Raw genomic sequence first — 22,422 nt, 5'->3', positions numbered from 1 at the left:
TGCACTGCCATTGACTCTGGTAGGGGGTGGGTCCGGAACTTCTGAGCGACGGAACCTTCGCCTCCAGGGTCTAGGCTGCGCGAGGCGCGTCTTTGTGGCGCGGTTTCCGGGCAGCGCTTTTCCTTTACATGCGGCGCTGTGTGGAGAGTTGCAGACAGCAATGGCCCCGCGGGTCTGGCGTCGACGAGCCCTGGAGCGGTGTCTGAAGGAGGTTGGTAAAGCCACCGGCCGGCCAGAGTGCTTCCTCACGTAAGTGAGCAGAGCCGGACTCTGGGTGAAGCCCGGGTCTCAGCGTGGGTGCGGACTCATGGCCCCCGGCGAATTCTGGAGTAGGGGGAAGATAAAGGGAAGCGTACACCTCTTTTTCCCAAATTTCATTTACTTGGCGCACCCTTAGCCTATCAAAAATTTTAAAGTTGTTGAAAGCTGTACAGTGCAGATTTCCGAGTCGTGTGCTAACCAAACTAAGCTCAGTTATTAATGCCCAGAGGCTTCCATTGAGTCTTAATGCACCCCCCCCCGACTCTTTACACACAGGCGCGTGCACCCTAGATTGGTTGTTCTTTTCTCCAATATGCTCTCAATCCACCCAGTGCTTACTTACCCATATCCTTCATTGGAAGTATTAAGTTTGTCGCTTGGCTGTCCACCTCCACGATGAGCTTCTTGAGAATTAGGACTTTCATATCTCTTGCCAGCATAAGCTCTTTGTATTGTGTTGAAGGACTTAAAATGCGTTGTATGAAAGTATGGCCCTCAGATTTGTATTTCAAACCCGACCTTTCCCTTCAGCTTCAGGCTCACAGCAACTACAGCCACATATTCTTTCAGCATCTCAAATTTAATATGTGCAAAATGAGCTGTTGTTTCTATTTAATTTCCTGTACAGTGCCCTCCGTGATACTTTTTCCCCATGCTCCACCCCTGCCTCCCCTATCTCAGCAAATGGCAGCTCTGTTTTTTCTGTTGTTCAGACATATAACTAAGCTACTTCTTTGATATCTTCCTTTTTTCTCATTTCTACATATAATTCATCAGCCAATTCTGTCGGTGCTGTCTCCAGACTGTATTCTGAATTCGACTGCTTCTCACAGAATCTGTTCCCCTAACCCCGGCACAGTTCTTCATCAACCTAATCACTGTACTTTTGTAACGTTTCCTCTACTGGCCATCTTTCCAGAGTGTAAATTCTATCATTTTGCTCCTCTGCTTAAAATCTTCTGATGGCTTCTCTTTATACTTAGAATGGCAAACTCTTACCTCTGAGCCCTGAACGATTCACCTCCGATTCACCTCCCATCTACCTCCCTAACCTTCTGCCTCCTTCATCACACTCCAGCTATGCTGGCATTTTTGTTCCTCAGACTCACCACGCTCATTTCCATCTTAGGAAATTTATTCTCACTTTTTCCTCTACTTAGAAGATAATGTTTCCAGAGCTTTGAAAGACTATCTCCTTATGTACAGGTGTCATCTCAGACGTCACATCTTCAGAGAGGTAGTCTCTGACACTCTTGCCAAAGCAAGTTTTGACCATTGGCTGACTGAATGATGGAGTGGCATATAACATAGCAGAGTTGAGCTTTTTAAGACTAAGATTCACTATATATCTTGAGGCAAAGAGGTGTGTAGTAGTTTCCCTGTCTAAAATCCATACAGCAGATTCACAGACACTTAGCTGACTCTTTTTTATATATTAATGTGGCTCATCTGCAAGATAATATACTCTTGGGAGCCAGGATCTATACTTAAAATTGATATTTCATTCAAGTTTGGTTTTGCACAAGAGTTGGGCTTTTTTTGTCTAATTCACAGTGCTGTGAAATTGTTATCTATAATTATAAATCTCTTTAAACTTCCTCCCCATGCCCCCTTAATAGGATTCAAGATGAATTGGCATCAAAGTTCACTTCATTAACAAAAGTACTTTATGATTTTAACAAAACACTAGAGAATGGCAGAATCCCCGGAAGTCCTTTAAAAAAACTGGTGATAGAGAATTTTGATGATGAGCAGATTTGGCAACAACTAGAATTGCAAAATGAACCAATTTTACAATACTTCCAGGATGCGGTTAGTAAAACCATTAAAGACGAAGACATCAGTCTTTTTCCAGAGAATGAAGAGCAGGAGTGTGAAGAGGATGGGTCAGAGGTGGAGGCTGATGGCCAGGAGGCCCTCGAACAAGATTTGGAGGAGGAAGAAGTGGCCGACCTGAGTGGTGATGATCCTACAGGGGATGAGAAAACGAAAAACTCAAGCACAATTGATCTGAGGAAAAGTCCAGTTTTCAGTGATGAAGATTCTGATCTTGATTTTGATATCAGCAAATTGGAGGAGCAAAGCAAGGTGCAAGACAAAGTGCCTAGGAAACCAAGAGAGAAGTCCATAGTAGATGATAAATTTTTCAAACTATCTGAAATGGAGACCTTTTTAGAAAACATGGAAAAAGAAGAGGAACAAAAAGGTGATGAGGAGGAAGATATTGATTTTTTTGAAGACGTCAATTCTGATGAAGATGAAGGAGAACTGCTTGGAAGTCAAAAACCTAAGGTAAAGTCTTGGGAGAGGAGAGAAAGAGGACTTTCTACCTCATTCTGTTCTGTTTCTTGAGAAGAGGTTTCAAATACCTCAAAACTCATCAGGGCACGAGTGAAGTATTTAGATCTGTTGAAAACTGGACTGGAAAAATTAAACCAAAGCTTATCACAAAATATTTCTTTTGTAGCTTAACAACCATAACCACACATGTTAGAGGTATTCAGAATTTCCCTTAAACATATTTTCACCAAACACTAAAAATGATAATAAGTGAAAGGAAGGCATCTGTTTACTTTAAGCTGAGATATCTTGGAAATAATTATAGTTAGAAGATTTAGAGATAGGAATATAATGAATCAATACTTCCTTCCAGTTTGTTACGGTCTAGTAGTTCTTACAGTTTTATAGTAGTGTTGTAGTTGCCAGTTTTCCTTATAAAACATGCATACACAGGGGCCCTTGGGTAGCTCAGTCGGTTAAGCGTCCGACTTTGGCTCAGGTCACGATCTCACGGTTTGTGAGTTTGAGCCCCGCGTCAGGCTCTGTGCTGACAGCTCAGAGCCTGGAGCCTGCTTTGGATTCTGTGTCTCCCCCCACCCCCCTTCTCTCTCTCTCTCTCTCTCTCTCTCTCTCTCTCTCTCTCTCTCTCTCTCTCTACCTCCCTCCCCCCTCCCTCTCTCTCCCTCTCTCTCTCTCTCTCTCTCTCTGTCTCTCTCTCTCTCCCTCCCTCTCTCCCCCTCTCCCTCCCCCTCCCTCCCTCTCCCTCTCTCCCTCCCTCCCTCCCTCCCTCTCCCTCTCTCCCTCCCTCCCTCCCACCCTCCCCCTCCACTCTCGAAAATAAACGTTAAAAAAAAGTCTTTAAAAAAAATATGCATACACATATATGCATGATTTAATGTGTTTTTCTCCTTAGTCAGAAGTTTGAAAAGTCTTTTCATTTTAGTCAGGTAAAAGTTCCAGAAACCTGAAATACAAAGACTTCTTTGATCCAGTTGAAAGTGATGAAGATCTAGCAAGTGTTCATGATGATGAACTGGATCCAAAGGAAGAAGACAAAGAAATTGCTGAAGAAGAAGAAGAAGAAGAAGAAGAAGAAGAAGAAGAAGAAGAAGAAGAAGAAGAAGAAAGCATTTCTGAAACGTGAGTAGTTTGAGTCCCTTACATTGTAAGCTAGAACTGTCCAATTATATGTGTGTACTCATAGTTGTCAAATATGTTTATCCTAAAAAGCTATATTCTCTAACGTCAGATAGTCTCAGGGTAGCCAGAAGAAAGTCTCTGAATTTAAAGAGTCATTAGAGATCATCTAATGAAGATAAATGTCACCAGCAATCAGATCTTTATTTATTTGCTTTTGGTGCCAATAAAAATACCTTATTGTTATTTTTGTGAGATAAGTTTGTACTATAGATTGAGGAATATTTTCTATATATTGTACACTTTTTGTTCTATTTCACTGAAATAATACCTTCTGGTCCTTAATAACTGAATGACTTTGGAATTCTGAATATTTATTTGCATTAGGTATACAAAAGAATTCAAATTACTAGAAAATAAGTTTTGTTTTCCTAATGAAAAGTGGTGTATTATTGTTTTTCATAAGTGTTTTGGTATTTATAGGGATGAAGATGATGACTTTGAAGAAAGTGAAGACAGTAAACAACATAAAGAAACCTCAAAAAGAGTGACCTTTGCTTTGCCAGATGATGAAGAAAATGAGGATACAAATATCTTAAATGTACAGAAGGATTCTGATGAAGTTAAATCCTCTTTTGAGAAAAGACAGGAAAAGGTAATGATTAAGAATTGAAGGAATTTCGTATATACTTACCAGGACTATGGGACTCCCAGATAACTAATGTACACTGTTTTTCTTGGCTGAATTTTTAATTATCTTTTAAAAACAAAACAAAAATCTTGCTGCTATTCCCTACAGCACACCATATCCAGATGCCCTCGTGGAAGGTAGCTAATTTGTAAAAATCAGTGCTGCATTTCCCACCCTTTGACTTTCAGTTTGTGTTAAAAGCTGTTTTTTTTCCCTTTGTCCCTGGTTTCTTTATACCTAGTGGCATGTTTTTCCTAATTAGCTGTCTTGTGAACCTCTCTTTTTAGCTCTTTCAGCTGCTCTTAAGGATACTTCTTCTTTCAGATGCTCTGTGGATGGCTCCACATACCTGAATTTTAATGCCATCTCAAATACATTTTCTAAAGTTGATAAAAGTTATCTCCTTGTGAAATGATTTCAGGCAAATGAAGTGTCATTTGCAAATAATAGATAACAGCCTGGCTCCAGTTATTTGTGTCATTTAACCACCTTAAAATTATATCACTCAATTAGAAATGAGAATAGGCAAATAAATATACCAAGGATATCAAAAGAATTATTAGCAAAAGAGAATCTGAGTTAAATCTATGATTGTCAGATTGTCCCCAAAGAGATAGATTTAAAGGAGGGGGTGGGGGGCTGGTACCTCGTGGCTCAGTTGGTTGAGCGTCTGACTTTAGCTCAGATCGTGATCATGATCTCGCTGTTCATGGGTTCACACCCCACGTTGGTCTTGCTGCTGTCAGCTTGTCAGCGTAGAGCCTGCTTTGGATCCTCTGTCCCCCTCTCTGCCCCTCCCCCACTTACACTCTCCCAAAAATAAATAAATATTTTTTTTTAAAAAAAAGGAGGAGGTGGGGAAGCACTAGGAAACAAAATAAGAAATTTCATTGAGTTAGTGTCTTTCCCTCCCTATATCCTCCCTAAGATAAAGACAAGCAGGTTTAGTTTCATTGGGGAATTATATCAAACTTTCAAGAAGTAGAAGTAATGTTTAATCAATTTCCACATACAAAAAGTAAAGCTTCCAGACTTTTTTTCTTGTGAAGCTATTAATAACGTGATACCCAAACCTGACATTAAAACACATACACACAGTTTCATTTATGAATAGTGATGTGAATATTCCAAATAGCATAATGAAAGACTGACAACACCACAGCCAAATGGGCCTCATTCTTGATTTAGGAATAAGAAATCTATTAACGTAATTCTTGGTTGTAACAGGATAAGGAGAAAACTGTATGGTTCTCTCCATATATGTCAAAAAGACATTTGATGTGGGCACCTGGCTGGCTCAGTCAGTTAAGCATCTGACTTGATTTCAGCTCAGGTCATGATCTCCAGGTTCGTGGGATTGAGTGCCATGTCCAGTTCTACACTGTCATTGGTCATTGTGGAGCCTGCTTGGGAGTCTCTCCCTCCCCCTCCCCCACATACATGTGCTCTTTCTCTGTCTCTCAAAAATACATAAACTTAAAAAAAGACATTTGATGAAATTTAGTATCCATCCTTAATTTTTTTTCACCTGCAGTGAAATACAAATGCATTTAACCAAAAGGTGCCATCATGCTCAGTGGTAAAATTCTAGAAGTAGCCCTTTAAAATGAAGAGTAAGACAAAATGTCCACTATTACCTTTACCACTGTTATTTAACATCCTTGTGGGAGTGTTAGTGCAACTACAGTAGAAAGAGATACAAGGTAAGGAAAACTGAAATGAGCATTAATATTTGCAAAGGATACTAGAAAAACCTAAATAGATGAACTGAAAGCTATTAGAAAAACAAGGGAATTCAGTAAGGTAGCTTTCAGGCTGGCATTTTCTACACTGTAAAGTCATTATAGGGCTGCCTGGGTGGCTTAGTTGGTTGAGCATTTGGCTCAGGTAATGATCTCATGGTTTGTGAGATCGTTCCCTGTGTTGGGCTCTGCCCTGACAGCATGGAGCCTGCTTGGTATTCTCTCCCTCCCTCTCTCTGCCCCTCCCCCATTCGTGCTTGCACATGCTCTTCTTTCTCAAATAAACTTAAAAAAAAAAATAGGGGCACCTGGGTGGCTCAGTCAGTTGAGTGTCTGACTTCAGCTCAGGTCATGATCTCATGGTTCGTGAGTTCAAGCCCCTCATTGGTCTCTGTTCTGGCGGCTTAGAGCCTGGAGCCTGCTTCAGATTCTGTCTCCCTACCCTTCCCCTACTGTCTCTCTGTCTCTCTCTCTCAAATATAAAAAATAAAACATAGAAAAATTTTTTTAAGAAATGAAAATTAAAAAAATAAAAAGTTATAGATGTCTTCTAAAAGTTAGAAATAATTTGGATTGGGGGTGTGAAGTCTAATGTCCAAATAAAAATTAATTTTGGAATGCTCTAATAGTTAAAATTGATAGTGGCTTGGGAATGAATAGATCATTTGACTAGAACAGAGCCCAGAAATCTGTCCAGAATCTTCTGGGGGAATTTAGTATGTTATAAACATGGCATTTCAAATCAGTGAGGGAAAGAAGTCATCTGCAGTGCCTCACCCCACCTCAGGTGTTAAGAATAGGAAGTTACTGTTGGCTTAACAATAAAATGGTGGCAAGAAAAAACAAAATTGTATTGAGAAATAATACATTTCTTGCTTTTGTGCTTTTTTTTTTTATAACGTTTATTTATTTTTGAGACAGGGAGAGACAGAGCATGAATGGGGGAGGGTCAGAGAGAGAGGGAGACACAGAATCCGAAACAGGCTCTAGGCTCTAAGCTGTCAGCACAGAGCCTGACGCGGGGCTCGAACTCATGGACCATGAGATCATGACCTGAGCTGAAGTCGGATGCTTAACCGACTGAGCCACCCAGGCGCCCCGCTTTTGTGCTTTTAAAGTAGTTGCTTTTATTCAGCTATAAGCTTGATTTATTTCCTAAATGTGTAATAACTTTTTGTTTCTTTCTTAGATGAATGAAAAAATTGCATCTTTAGAAAAAGAGCTGTTGGAAAAGAAACCTTGGCAGCTTCAAGGGGAAGTGACAGCTCAAAAGCGACCAGAGAACAGCCTTCTAGAAGAGACTCTGCACTTTGACCATGCAGTCCGCATGGGTATGTGAGCCCATGGGGCTCCTGCAGATGTTCGTTTGCATGTGTTTTCTATGACTTTATTTCATAGGAAGATTTGAAATGATATTTCTTTTCCCCCAACTTTTTATTTTAAAAAGTTGCAAACATACAGAAAAGTTGACAAAATAGTACAACAAACACATATATGCTATTCAGCTGGATTCACCAATCGTTAACATTTTGCCATATTTGTTTTCCTTCCCCTGTGTATATATGTGATTATCTGTGTGTACTTTTTTCCCCTGAATCATCTAAAAGTAATTTACCAATATTATGACACTTCATGCCTAAGTACGTTTACATGTATCTTCTAAGAAATAGGACATTCTCTTATACAGTCACAGTACTATTAATTTACCCAGGAATTACTGTTATGCTAATTCATGCCTAAATCCATAATCATTTCTGCTAGTGACCTGTATACAATGCCTGGTATCATTTTCTACTGACGAAATTGTGAACTCTAGCCAGGAACCCTGGTCATCTCATCAAACTCTTTCTTGTACCTGTGAAATCAAAATGAATTTCCATTTTATTCAGTTCTAGAGAGATTGGAAAAGAGGGTGAGTACCCAGGTGCATGGACTAAAAGTGTTAGCACTGATTACTGGATATACTCTACTTTTGTGGTTCTCAAACTAGAGGGAGCATGAGAGGGCTAGTTAAACACAGATAGGTGGCCCTTTCCCCCCACCTTCTGATTCAGGTGGTGTGGAGTAGAGCCTAAGAATTCACATTTCTAACAAGCTCCCAGGTGTTGATGCTGCTGGTTCAAGGACTACCCTTTGAGAACCTCTGGTCTAGTGTATACCTACCTCGTGAGTACATGTTCTGTTTCCTTTAGCTCCTGTGATTACAGAGGAAACCACCCTTCAACTGGAAGATATCATTAAGCAGAGGATAAGAGATCAGGTCAGTAAGAATGAAATTTAACTGAACTTAAAATTCACTGGAATTTTTAGAAATAATATATGAGTATTTTGGGAGCAGGACCAACACTCTTCATTGTTTTCGTAGAAATTTTGTTTATATCAGTTCTTCATTTAAAGCTTAGATCTACACTGAAGGCTACTACTGCTTAAGTCTGCACTATCTTTCTTTTGTTGTGTGAGGCACTGCCTTTCACTAGAGCTCTGGAAAGCCTTGTGCTTGAGGAGAAGGGGGAGCCAGAGCCACTGCCAGTCTTTCCTGTGCCTTGCTCATCTGCCTGGTGGCGCCCGGTGAAACTGGTAGAGGATGACAGGCGTGGTGACTGATTCTGATTTGATAGGGTCATACTTGGGACCTTTCATCCGGCACACAGTATCTGGGCACAGTGTGACAAAGGGTTTATTTTTTTCAAATGTTAAAAACCTAGCAAAGTTTTTGTTTAAGAATTGATTTTATTTTGTAAACTTAGAATAAAATTGGGCATATGACACGTACAATAAGAGATGGCTTTAAAATGTGTATAGTGTTTGCTCAAAATACGAAGAGTTTGAAGGGTGGGTACTGTATGCAGAGTATCCTTAAATTTGAAATGAAATGAGAAACTCAAGTATTGACTTGTAAACAAACCTTGATGGGGAAATGTGGAATTAAAGGTGGTAACGAGGAGAAAGGTGCATTTAAAACAAGAACTAAAAAGAATACTTAAGTAATGCCCTCTTTATTTTTCATAATACCTATGTTTGGTGACTTGAATAGTCATTTTACAAGTTGAAATTAATTACTTTTTGCTACAATTTGCTTACCCTGGAATGATAATAAATATTCCAGAGGAAGAGTCTTAAGTGAGCTGAGAAAGAAATGATAGATTTTGTTCATTTATGGTCCTTGTGCCTTTCATATTTCAGGCTTGGGATGATGTAGTACGTAAAGAAAAACCTAAGGAGGATGCATATGAATATAAAAAACGTTTAACGTTAGACCATGAGAAGAGCAAATTGAGTCTTGCTGAAATTTATGAACAGGAATACATCAAACTCAACCAGGTGAGGACTCCCCGAAGGCAAAGGCATTGTTATTAAAGTAAGAGAAGCAGACAGCTGGCTCTTCTGGTTCTACTGTGATGGCCGAAAGTCAGGAAACAAATCTTATGCTCTTGGTTCACCTCATTGAAGTGTGAGACAGTGTGTTAGAAATAGAGAGGTTACGATATTGCCCCTGAATGTGAGGGGGTAGGGGAACTTGTTTTGCAGTTAGTCATTGTTCACCCGATTGTTCCAAAGGTAATTATTAACTTTCTAGAAATTATTATAGTAGTCCTACAATTTTAAAATCACTTCTCTTTCATTCTTTAGAAGTTACCAGTATAACATTATCTGTGAATTCATTCATGTGTTTAGGTCTGGTGGGTTATGTGGTTTTGGTTTTGTTTTCACTTAGATTCTTAAAAAAAACTATCTGGTTAAGTAGGACACAGTAATTTCAAGTAATATTATATTACCAGTTAGTGATTGGATTATTTTTCCACATTCGATTTATTCAGAATGTGGTCAGTATGTACTTGGGGGTAAAATGGCATTTTTTATTTGCAAAAGCCATTTGATTAATTAATGCCACTTTCACAGCAATAGCAAACCATGACCTTGATGCTGCTGTTAAGTTGAAGATCTAGAAAGATTTGAATTCAAATTCTTTCTGGCTGCTTTGCAACCCAAAGTGGTAGTTGAAGGAACATATTATTAAACATTGCCCGGCTACTTTGAGAGGATTCAGTAAATACAGAAAGTATTTTGTAACCATGAGAGTTAAAAATTAAATATGTAATGGGACAGCTGTACCAGCTCTGTAAATACCAGTTTTATTGAGGTCTCAGAAGTCAGTAGTCAATCATAAGTTTTTGAGTATGGATTTAATTTAGGCTAATTCTAGACCCATTCAATTAAGAGTTAGTCTGGGGATGATGATAAATATTTCCTGAAGTTTGGTATCTGTCCTAGAGGTAATAGGCAAGGTGATAATAAATAGCACATGAATGAACTTCTAGTTGTATATAGATTATTTCACAGCTAGCCCCACGTCGGGCTCTGTGCTGACCGCTCAGAGCCTGGAGCCTGCTTCAGATTCTGTGTCTCCCCCTCTCTCTGCCCCTCCCATGCTCGTGCTGTCTCTTTCTGGGTCTCAATAATGAATAAATGTTTAAAAAAAAATTTTTTTTAAAGATGATTTCACAGCCATTATTATCTGGGATAAGGCAAATGACACGTGGAGGATAAAAAATGAGTTAAGTTAAACTAAAGCAGTGACAAATGCCTGGACGTGGCTGGAAAGTGGGCTCTGGTGACAGAATTAGAAACAGACCTGGATGCATCTCTGGTATCAAGGTGGTGCAAGCAAAGAGCCAGTGGCTTCCCTGTTCTGGTGTGTGTGGTTTTGTTTTGTTCTGTTATGCCTTGATAAATAAAGAGTCTTAGCCTTTTAGAGTGAGCATTATGGGCAGAAGGAAAAGGGGATTTTGAGCATTTGGGCTGTTTCTACCTTTTGGCTGTTGGGAATAGTGCTGCTCTGAACATATGGCTACATGTATTTGTTTGAGAACGTCTTTTTTTTTTTTAGTTCCTTTTTTTTTAAATGTTTATTTATTTTTGAGAGAGAGAGAGTCAGAGTGCAAGCAGAGGAGGGACAGAAAGAGAGAGGGAGACACAGAATCTAAAGCAGGCTCCAGGCTCCCAGCTGTCAGCACAGAGCCCGACATGGGGCTTGAACTCACAAACCATGAGATCATGACCTGAGCTGAAGTCAGACACTTAACGGACTGAGCCACCCAGGCGCCCCTGAGAACCTCTTTTTTAATTCTCTGGGGTATTTACTTAAGTGGGGAGTTGCTAGGTCATACGGTAATTCTCTGTTTAACTTGAGGAACTGCCTGATTCGTTTCCATTGTGATGGCACCATTTTACATTGTCACCAGCCACACACAAGGGTTCCAGTTCCTTGACATCCTCACCACCACTTGTTATCCGCTCCTCCCTTTTCCTAATGATAGCCATCCTAGTGGGAATGGCTTAGTTCTTGACAAATAAATACCAAGGGAATTAAATTGTAAGTTCTGAATCTTAGAGGTAGTGATTACTGCAGCTCCTGAAGTGCAGAGCACATTCTTTTTTGGCTAGTGCTGGCACCGTCATGGTATTGAGAACTTGAATTCTGCCTTGTAATGTTTTTTTGGAGCCTTGATGATGAGAAATGGGGAGCACCCTTATTGACCTTCAGGGTTTTGCCCTGTGATGTGTATTAGCCTGCTTAATCTGATGTTGTTGAATTCATTTCCTAAGCAAAAAACAGCAGAAGAAGAAAATCCAGAGCACAAAGAAATTCAGAAGATGATGGATTCCCTCTTCTTAAAATTGGATGCTCTCTCGAACTTTCACTTCATCCCTAAACCGGTAAGTGTGTTAACATTTCAGTGTGCAGTCAGAACAGATGTGCCTTTAATTCCTCTTTGAGCTTTTGTGAGGCTAGCACTTTATTTGGTTTTGGATACAAACCTATAGGCATTCCCTGTAAATTACAGGCAGGGCCTGTCTTGAGGAAGGCTTACATCTAGTCCTGGACAGTTCTGGCTTCCTCTGCTGATCCAGCCTCATCACCAGATGGGCCTTTGCCAGACCTAAAATCTTAGCCACAGGATCTCTTCATTACTCACTCTTTCTTGTTGTTCAGTCTTGGGTTGTATTTTCATCCTGTGGTGTGTCTGGAGACCTGTGATGTCTGTACCTGCTGAATATTTTCTGAATACCTGCTATGTACCATATTAGGTTCTTTATGTATGTGAACCCATTTTCCCCAATTTTATTAAGATAAAATAGACATAGTGGTACCTGGGTGGCTCAGTCGGTTGAACGTCCAACTCTTGATCTCAGCCCAGGTCATAATTTCATGGTTCGTGAGCCCCCATGTCGGGCTCTGCAGTGACATCAAGAAGCCTGCTTGGGATTCTATCTCCCCCTCTCTCTGCCCCTACCCTGCTTGCACTGTCACTCTCAAAAAAAAAAAAAAAAAAAATGAGCTTAAAAGATAAAGTAACAGTGTATACGTTTAAGATGTACAACAGTGGTTTGATATAGAGGTTCCCCCATCATCAGAAAGTAGAATGTTCCTATGAAACGTTTCATAAGCCTAAATGGATAAACCAAAGAAGCAATTACCATTAACTAAATGGAAAAGTTTTTGAGCTTTTCAGACCCCAAAAAAGAACCTCTCTTAGGCTTTTCTGTTACTTCAGAACCAGTCTTGTAACGGATGCACAAACACGTGGAGATGCACACAAATGCTCACAGACACAGTTTAAAGCTCTGGTGGCCTGATGCTGAGATGCCGAGTGTGGTTCCTGCAGAAGGAGCTGGGCAGGGGAGCTCACTGCAAAACAGATGCTGAACACTACTTTTGCTTTCACGAAAGTAAAAATTCTTTTCAGATTTCTTTCAGTTAGCAAAAACAGGTACTAATCTAGGTCTTTTGTAAAAGCAAAGTGGCCTAACATGAACTTTGGAAGGGCACAGGATACCCGCATGTGTGTATTGTGAAATGATTGCCATGGTAAGTTTAGTTATCCATCACCCAGTGTAGTGGCAGTTTTATTTCTTACGATGAGAGCTTTTATAATGTACTTTCTTAGCAACTTTCAAATATACAATACTGTTAACTCTGTCTAGAACTTCTCTTATAACTGGAAGTTTGTACCTTTTGACTACCTACACCCATTTCCCCCACCACCTGGTGGCCACTAATCTGTTCTCTATCAGTTGGGGGATTTTTTTTTAGAGAAATCTAAGTGAGATTGTTACCCAAAGTTAAATGGGAAAGGAAAGAAGAAGCCTCCGTTCTCTTGGCTGCCATGGTAAATAATTACAGTGAAACAAAAGTAAAGCATAGAAAAATTGTATTCAAGTATACTCCACAGGAGGAGCCTGCCAGTCAAGAGAGACACAGGGCCCAGAAACTCGTGAGTGTGGACTTTGATCTTTTTTTTCTTTTGGGTGGGCCCTAGGGTCACAACATTTGAATGACAGACCGGGATTATATAATAATTACCCAAATTCTCATGTCTTTTCCCAAGATGTATTTGAAATGCCTGCAAGGGTAGGAAGCCACAACATTATTTCTATTCTGGAGACATAGGTCAAATAAGGACAAGGGGCTGCTCTGTGCACAAGTGCCACATGCACAACACACTTAACTCTTCCTCTGCCAGGACATTGTAACCACAGACCCACTGCTAGAGGGGTGGGTTGTGGTGGTCCCTGGGTGGTCTCCAGTAGAGCTCTCCATCTGGATGTCAAAGGTCCATCCTCCTGCTGCTCATTCATCTGTTGATGAACATTTCTGTTGTTTTCATGGCCTGCTATTGTAAATAATGCTGCAGTGAACACGGGGGTGCAGATACTTCTTGGAGCCAGACAGGGGCACCAGCTTGGCTCTACAAATGGTCAAGGCTGCTGGCTGGGATCTCTACTTGGACACTGCTGCAAGCAGGAACCTGGTCTGCCAAGATCCAAGCACTAATTGCTATAAGCCCTGCCCTTGTTCTGCATCCTAATCTGATCCCCAGTGGTCAATCCCCACAGACTTTGGTGATCCCTATGACACCGACATGATTGGGCCTATCTAGAAGTGTCCTACAATGCTGGGGAGTTACAGGTCTACTTAGGCTCTCTTCCCACTGGAGAAACCCTAGGTCCAGGTGGTCTCTCACAATGGGGTGCTGTGCCAGCTGGGGGGAGGGATATGGTCAGAGTGTAGCCTGTCCTACCTTTCTAATGCAGTCCTTCTCAGTCTCTGTGGTCCAGGGGGTTGCTTCAGCCTCACCCTTGGGTTCTGGGATTTTCACAATGCTATCTCATCCATGGATAGTTGCTAGTTGGTCTTGTGAGGACAACTAAGGTTGGGATCAACTTGTGTTGCCATCTTGATGATGTCAGTGTCCCTGCACATTAACTCAATCCACAAAACATTAAGGTAGATGCTATTCTTTCTGTTTTGCAGATCAGGAAACCAAGGCTTAAGAGGTTGGGGTGGGGGGGGTGGTGCCTGGGGGCTCAGTCGGTTAAGCATCTGATTTCACTTCAGGTCATGATATTATGGTTAGTGGGTTCAAGCCCTGTATCCAGCTCTGTGCCAACAGCTCAGAGCCTGGAACCAGCTTTGGATTCTGTGTCTCCCTCTTTCTGCTCCTCGCCCATTCTCTCTCTCTCTGTTTCAAAAGTAAACAAACATTAAAAAAAAAAAAAAAAAAGGTTGAAAGGGTTGGATCTGACTCTGGGTCCATGCTGTCCCCATTGCCTCATGCCCCCCTGTGCCAGGCCCAGACATCCAGCGACCTCTGTCTGTCTGATTCTCACCACACTTGACTCAGTGCCTCTTTACTCTTTGGAGCTGCCTCTCCCACTCACTACACTCTGTGAACCCATAAAATGTTCTATGCCTTCCTTTTAGTACTTGCCAACCTATTGCCCCTTTGTGTTGCCTAGAAATGAGATGTCACGAATCTGAGAGACTAGTCTAGAAGTCAGAAACCTGAGTCTGAATCTGCCCCTGACTAGCTTTGTGAATTAGACAAATTGCTTCACCTTTCCTCTGTATAGAAGAGGTAATCACTAAAATCCTTCGGATTCTTTGATGGTTAGAAGATTTTTCCTGTGTGAGTATCTTGTCTTCTAAGACAGTCTGCTTTTATCACCTGGCTTTTTGTTTTGGGTCAATCAAGGTATAATTTGTATGACAGTAAGTTTGTGGTGGCAAGAGCCATTTTTAGATACCAAAGTGCCAAGTATAGCTGTGGAATAAATGAAGAGAGGAATTTTCATCCCCTCTTGGCCAGCAGGTCTTACTGTGAAAAAGTTACTAATATGAAGAACATGATCCCTTCCTGTGCCTTACAAGACCCTACGTGATCTGGCTCCCTCTCACCCCTCTAGTCTCCATAGCTTGCTATCCCCCAGCCACACTGGTCTTCCAGTGCCTTCAGTGAGCAGAGTGCCTCCTTCCTCACATCTTCCTGCTGGACTTTCCTCTGCCTGTTAGGCTGCGCTTCTTTCTTTCCATGGTTGGCTCCTTCCTGTCTCTGGGGTCTCAGGCTGAGTGCCATCTCCTTCCCGCATTCGTCACTGCTCTGCGCATTTCCCTCATAGCACCATCACCGTCGTTGCTTGATGGCTAATTGTTCTCTACTCGTTTCCAAGCCAGCACAAATGTGTTTTGTTCACTGCTGTTTCCCTGCTGTGTTCATCACACTAACACAGAGCCTGATATGGGGAATTAGACATTCCGTGGAATCTTGGGAATTGAAGAAGGAGAGAATGTATTTGGGGCTACGTGCCCCAATATAGAAGCCTTTCTTTTTTCCTCTTCAGAAATGTAGAATTTTTGGTACAGGTTCCTTTTAATAAGAACTTTTTTTCATACTCAGTTTGGTTTTTCACAATCTCCATAAACCCTATTGACCAGTCATCATTTTTTTTTTCTTTTCTGGGCTGTCTCCGTTTTCTCTGTTTCTCTTTAAATTACAGAATGGAACACAACGTTACTAATAAGTAAGTGAACAGTCAGTAGTCCAGTGGAAGAAATTTTTTCTTTAACACTCTGACATTGTGTGAAATGTCCTTTTTATTCTTTCTGAAATTTCCCGGGACACACATCTGTCCAGTTAACTGGGGTAGGGACAGGACTGTGGTAAGAAAAAGGGGTGTGCAAAGGGATCAGTGACACACTCTGCAGTAGAGCCCCCTTTCTCCTGAGTCTCAGTGCCATGTTCTCTCCAGGGCACCTGCTGTGCCCCACACTTCATCTCTTACTCTCTTCTAGCCAACAGAGTCCCTGTGCCCTGGTGCCCCTCAGAGATGTGCAAGAATTAGATATAAAGAGCATTAGTGTAAGCATTAGGTAAATAATCAGTAGTGTTCTGATCAGTATGAAACCTGTTGTAATTTCTGAATTTCCTGGGAAGTTCTTTCAAAAAAAAGAAAAAGGCACCTGGGTTCCTCAGTTGGTTAAACTCAGGTCATGATCTCACGGTTTGTGGATCCAAGCCCTGCGTCGGGCTCTGTGCTGACAGCTCAGAGCCTGAAGCCTGCTTCGGATTCTGTGTCTCCCTCTCTCTGCCCCTCTCTTGCTAGTGTGCGCGTGTGCTCACTCTCTCTCGCTCTCTCTCTGAAAAATAAACATTAAAAAAAAAAGACTAGTGAACATTGCATTCATTTCTCCTTTTTATAATTAATAGGTTTGATTTATTTTGATACTGTTTTAGTTTTCCAAAGGAGTTCTGTATCATTTCATATTTCTGTTTATAAAGTTATGTTTTCAGTAGCTGGAAGATGACAAAATTTGTTTATCAGGTAGTCTATTTTGACTCATTCCTATAAGCATTTTTCCTTGCATCTTTTTGTATATATTTCTTATTGCTGGCCTTTTTTCCATAACTGAAGACAAGGTAATATTCACAAATATCAATAGATTTATTTAACACTAGATAGGAATGTTTGAAAATGTCCACATCTGTTACTGATGGGAATAATTTAGTAAAATTCGGTGAAAGAACTGGTGTTGAATATGGCAGAAATGTTCCACAAAAGTGTAGAAATAAGGGTTCTTGGTGTAGTAATGAGAAAGAATAGTTCCTAAAATATGCAGATTATTAATTCCTCAGGTAGCCCATGTTGCCCACTGACACTGCCATCATTCCAGTTATCTTAAGATTTTTGCTGTCAACACATCTCATATTTTAAATAATCTCCATAGAGTATTTTGTATAGTATGCTTTAATAGGTTCACGATACAAATATTTTGTGTTAGGACCATTTCTGACTTCCTGTTAAATGTGCTGTCTCTTTTCTAGCCTGTTCCAGAGATTAAGGTTGTGTCAAATCTGCCGGCCATAACCATGGAGGAGGTAGCCCCAGTGAGCGTTAGTGACGCAGCTCTCCTGGCCCCAGAGGAAGTCAAGGTAAAAAGCCAGTGTGGAAACATTAAGGTTTTTTTTATAAGTTGGTATATAGCTAGATCTCTACTCAATGTCATTTTCCTGGAGTTTTAAGTATAATCAAATAATAGTGTTCAGTTTTCTGTAATCAGATATTATGAGGTACAGATAGAATTATTAGAAAAGCTGTTTGTAAATATCCCATATCTGTATCTTGTTATAATCCAATTTGAATGCTATCAGTGATACTAGGTTTAAAATAAATTGTTTATGTTGCTCATATACTAGTAGTCCTTTAATATCAGCATTTCCCCCATTATTTTGTCCATTTAATGCTTATCAATAATAGAATCAGTTTCTAGAAAAGAACATTTGAGTTATTAGAAGACGTGGGACATACCAAGTGTAGGCAGTCCCTGCCTCATGAACACTGAAGCTCATGCAGTAAAAAGAAATGATGGTGTCTAACAGGTCTCATCTTCCCAGCTGGCCTGGCACATGGCTCTTTGTCCCTCCTCACTTTGCTGCACCCACACCCATCCCTCTTAGCACCTTTGCCACCTCTACAGTTGACAGCCCTGGCAGGATAGGCTGGCAGCTGGGGAGAAAAGAGAGGAAATCCATCGTCAGTATATAGATACGTCCCTTCCATTTTGGGGAACCCCTCCTGCCGCCAGTGGCTGTCATCAGCAGCTTGGCGCTGAGGTTGTCCCTGGAGTCTTAAGTGCTGTAAGGGGGCTTGCTTCTGGGACTGTCAGCTTGCTAACCTAGCTCTCCAGGCTGCCTTTGTGATGTGCTGATGTAGCCGAAATGTCACTGTGAGAGTCTGCTTCATCAAAGAATGAGTTCCAGGCCTAAAGAACTGAGCTACCGAAGCTCTTTGGGGTGCAGATAGGTACTGCGTACTCACTCTTGGCTGTAGATACACAGCTTATTGGCCACGTTCTGTGGACTTGCTTCCCTTCTAATTTCCTGAGTTGTGTTAAGTTAGATCAACTGGTGATTATTTTAATAGGAAAAAAATAAAGCTGGAGATGTAAAAACAGCTGCTGAGAAAACAGCTACAGACAAGAAACGAGAACGGAGGAAAAAGAAGTATCAGAAGCGTATGAAACTAAAGGAGAAGGAAAAGCGGAGAAAACTGCTTGAAAAGAACAACCCAGATCAAGCCGGGAAATACACGAAGGCAGCAGCTTCAGAGAAATTAAAACAGCTGACCAAAGCAGGCAAAGCTTCGCTATTAAAGGTAAGGATGCAGGAAGGAAAACCGCAGAACGGGGCCTGTGTGGGGAAACTGGTGGCAAGTGGTAGGTGGTATCGATCCACGGAGGGTCAGACCCAGCTGACGCTACCCACCTGCCTAGTGAGAGGCCGTGGGTGCCTGGCTGGAATAACAGCCCAAAGCACATGGCCCTCCCAGACGTGGGGCCTGGCAGGAGTTTTTCTTCCTACTCACTCCTCCTTTAAGTCACAAGAATATCACAGCAGCATAAAATGTATATAAAACCTCTGTGCAAACTGATGTGAGTTTTCATAATTCCTTGTCCATTTATGGATATTTATATTTCCGTATACATTGTTGTAATTATTTGGCGCTTTTTTTTTTAACTTACAAGCGCATTTTATAGTGTGAGTGTGTTACTGTCTTTAATTGCAGGATGAAGGTAAAGACAAAGCCTTGAAGTCATCTCAAGCATTCTTTTCTAAATTACAAGATCAAGTAAAAATGCAAATCAGTGATGCAAAGAAAACAGAAAAGAAAAAGAAGAAAAAGAAGGATATTTCTGTTCATAAATTAAAGCTGTAATATATTTTGAATATAATGTAAATATTAATGTGTAAGCTTATATTCTGTCATTGTTCTGTTTTATAATAAAATTTGAGAACTTTTCTTTTCATGAATGGCAGATATTTGAGAATTCTGCAGTTTGAAAAGACAAACTCCCGCTGTCATTGGAAAACCCTGAATCGCTTCTTCTGGGCGTGAAGCTGGATGTAGCTGCCAAGCCCCTTTGCACACTGTGTCCTTGCTGTGGCCCAGGTGAAGGCCAGAAAGGGCCCACCAGCTGGTGAGCAGGAGCTGGTCTGCAGGCTGACAAGGGCACAGGAGCCAGCCACCCCTGTCACAGGCAGCTGTCTACAGCAGGGGTCCTCTCTCTTTGGGGTCCTGACTTTCTTCTCCCACTGCTTGGTCATCCTTCTACAACACAGTGACATTGCCATACTCGTGTCTTAACATCTTTCCCTTTGGGAGGTGATCTCACGTCACACGGACAAAGACTTCATGTAGCCTATAGAGTAGTGTCCACAGTCAGATGCAGAGAGGGCAGATGCAACCTAGATGTGATAGAAGGTGAACACACAAGGAAGGTAGACTGGCAGTTGTGGTGAATCTTCCGTGACCACCAGGCGCTCACCTCCCCATCCAGGGAAAACTGCCTTTTGTCCGACAGGACCTCATATTATGCTTTGATGGAAATGCTGTAAGCTTTACCTCCGATGGGAAGAAAATGAGAGCAGCTTTTCCCGAAGCTGTTTCGGTTTTTCATCCACAGGGAACAATGAGTGGGCAGGAAGAGCCTGTGGAGGGTTGTGTCTTTAGGTCTCCAGGTCTCAGTCCAGCCTTAGTGAAAGTGTCATTTGGTTTTAGTGGTAATTGGAGTATTCTATGGCTCTAAGAGTTCCTGCTTTCTTTTTAAATTCAGTTTGCCAGTCCCCATTCAACTGCTGGCTTAGTTCTCTTTCCCTTGAGTCTTTCTTTCATAATGATTAGTCAAGATAAGAATGTTTGATCCCAAAATGATTCACCTTACCTGTCCAAGGGCAGTTTGATGTTTTGCATAGTTAGAATCATTTTTATCTTCATTTCTCACCCTGCCTCTAGGTGAGGCACATCTGTTCATTTGCTTTTTTATGCAATATTTGACACATTCTAAAGATTATGTTCATTTTATATACCTACTTTGTGCCAGGCAATATCCTAGGTACCAGCAAGATAACCGAACAAAAGGATTCTTATACCTATGAAGTGTACATTCTGGTGGAATATTTACATACTTTTTCTATATAAATTAGAAACATAATAGAATGTAAACTTTTTTTTTTTTTTTTTTTTTTTTTTTGCCTTGTTGCATCTGACAGAGCAAGATGGGTCACCAACAGCTCTACCAGAGCCATCTGAGGAAAGAGGAAATTTGACCAGGGTTCTCACCTTGCCGCATCTGCTCACACCAGTACTGTGTGATCTGGCAATATGGCCTCAGTATGTGTCACCAGTGTTTCCATCAGTTCTCAAAGGATATAGGCTACATTAAGTTGGACTAAGTGAATCTCCTTGAATGGGTCATCCAAGATACCTACCTACCTTAATGCCAGCTCATTGTACATAAAATAAAAATACTTCAATTATGAAAAACAACACATTGGAGAAACCACTCTCTAAAAACAAAACGGGGGCACTGGCTGGCTCAGAGCCTAGGACTCTTGATCTCAAGTTTGTAAATTTGAGCCCCATATTGGGTGTAGATTACTTTAAAAAAATAAATTCTTTAAAAACACAAAACGGTACTCGGTGCTCTTCATCTACTTCACGTATGTTAAAGAAGTGAGAAAACCAGGGTGCCTGGTGGCTCAGTCCATTGAGCATCCAACTTGATTTCGGCTCAGGACATGATCCCAGGGTCATGGAATTGAACCCTGTGTTGGGCTCTGTGCTGAGTGTGGAGCCTGCTGAAGATTCTCTTTCCCTTCTACTCTCTCTAAAATAAAAGTTAAACCACGGTTCTGAGTTGTGTTCATCGTTCCTTTACATTTGTATGTGTTTGACCATATATATCTCTTCATGCATTGTTTACTTCACTAGTACTTGAATTTTATGAAAATAAGACACTCATCTGTGGCTTGCTTTTTCACTGTTGATTTCCCTCATGCATCCATTCATTTACAGCGCTGCACAGTATATGCATCTACCACAATTTTATTTACCCAGTCACATGAAGACATTGTTTCATTTTATGCTATTAGGAACAATGCTGTTTTGAACCTTCTGTTTCCACACAGTGTTACTCTTACGCTCTAGCCTCTAGTGTCTTTTAGAATAGAATCGCAGGGTAGAAAGTGCAAAAGACTTGCTTTTGAAAGTTGCTTTTGAAAGTAGTTGTACAAACTTGGACTTACTTGTATCTTTGTCCGAGGTTGTATTGGCAGAGTTTAAAAAATATTTTGCCTTTCTGCTGTGTACACCTCCGTGGTCTTCATTTATGTTTTCCTGCTAATGAGAGGGAGCATTTTTGTTGTTCTCTGTATCATTTTTAACTCGTTTATTTTTATGTTTTAAAGTTACAGCAAAATTCTAGTAAATTTAGTTTCATTTGCTTTACTATTTTGTTTTTTTCTGAACAGTTTGAGAGGAAGTTAGAGACATCATGGCCCTTTCACCTAAATGCCTCAGTATGCATTTCCTAAGAATATTCAATAACCGGGGTGCCTGGCTGGGTCAGTCGGTAGAACTCATGACTCAATCTCATGGTCATGAGATCAAGCCCAACAATGGGCACAGAGCATTCTTAAAGATCATAATTTAGGGGATCGTGGGTGGCTCAGTCAGTTGAACATCCGACTTTGTCTCAGGTCATGATCTCACAGTATGTGAGTTAGAGCCCTGCACTGGGCTCGCTGCATCAGCGTGGAGTCTGCTTAGGATCCTCTGTCCCCTTTCTCTCTGACCGTCTCTAGCTCATGCACGTGCACATGTGCTCTCTCTCGAAAATAAACATTTTAAATAATAATTAAAAAGAATATTCACTAATGTATAACCACACTATAATTATCAAAGTCAGGAAATTTAACATCAATACACTGCTAGTAATCCACAGTCCATATTCAGATTTTATCATTTGTCCCAATAGTGTACGTTCTAACTCTCCCCCCGGTCCAGGATCAGGTAACCAAGATTCCTCACTGCATGTAGCTGTTATGTCTGTTTAGTTTCCAGTTCCTGAGCTTTCTTTGCCTTTCTTGAATGACATTTTTGAGGTATACAAGCCAGTTATATAGACTGTCC

General features: G+C 40.9%; 1 protein-coding gene and 1 pseudogene across 1 annotated transcript; both read left to right on the top strand.

Annotated features, from left to right (window-relative positions):
• Window positions 1-92: 92 nt before the first annotated feature.
• MPHOSPH10 (M-phase phosphoprotein 10) lies at window positions 93-19,262 on the top strand. The gene is made up of 11 exons (XM_025919576.2): window positions 93-249; window positions 1,881-2,553; window positions 3,485-3,681; window positions 4,162-4,333; window positions 7,301-7,442; window positions 8,304-8,371; window positions 9,295-9,432; window positions 11,719-11,829; window positions 17,277-17,384; window positions 18,376-18,606; window positions 19,018-19,262. Exons 1-11 carry the CDS (start codon window positions 161-163, stop codon window positions 19,165-19,167), a joined length of 2,079 nt encoding a protein of 692 aa, XP_025775361.2. The 5' UTR covers window positions 93-160; the 3' UTR covers window positions 19,168-19,262.
• A 131-nt stretch (window positions 19,263-19,393) lies between these two features.
• Window positions 19,394-21,732, top strand: LOC147580370 (small ribosomal subunit protein uS14 pseudogene; annotated as a pseudogene).
• The last annotated feature ends 690 nt before the right edge of the window (window positions 21,733-22,422 follow it).

Source organism: Puma concolor, chromosome B3 (assembly GCF_028749965.1).
Source record: "Puma concolor isolate L17-30 chromosome B3, mPumCon1.1.hap2, whole genome shotgun sequence".
Lineage (NCBI taxonomy): Eukaryota > Metazoa > Chordata > Mammalia > Carnivora > Felidae > Puma > Puma concolor.
Note: the sequence above shows the minus strand (reverse complement) of the source record. Positions and strands in the feature narration are given on the sequence as shown.

What these genes read in the sequence shown, in the direction of transcription:
- MPHOSPH10 (XM_025919576.2), top strand. Translation starts at nt 161, where the DNA reads ATGGCCCCGCGGGTCTGGCGTCGACGAGCCCTGGAGCGGTGTCTGAAG. An exon ending in CGGCCAGAGTGCTTCCTCAC is followed by an intron (nt 250 to 1,880) that starts GTAAGTGAGCAG and finishes CCCCCTTAATAG; the next exon opens with GATTCAAGATGAATTGGCAT. An exon ending in AATACATCAAACTCAACCAG is followed by an intron (nt 9,433 to 11,718) that starts GTGAGGACTCCC and finishes TCATTTCCTAAG; the next exon opens with CAAAAAACAGCAGAAGAAGA.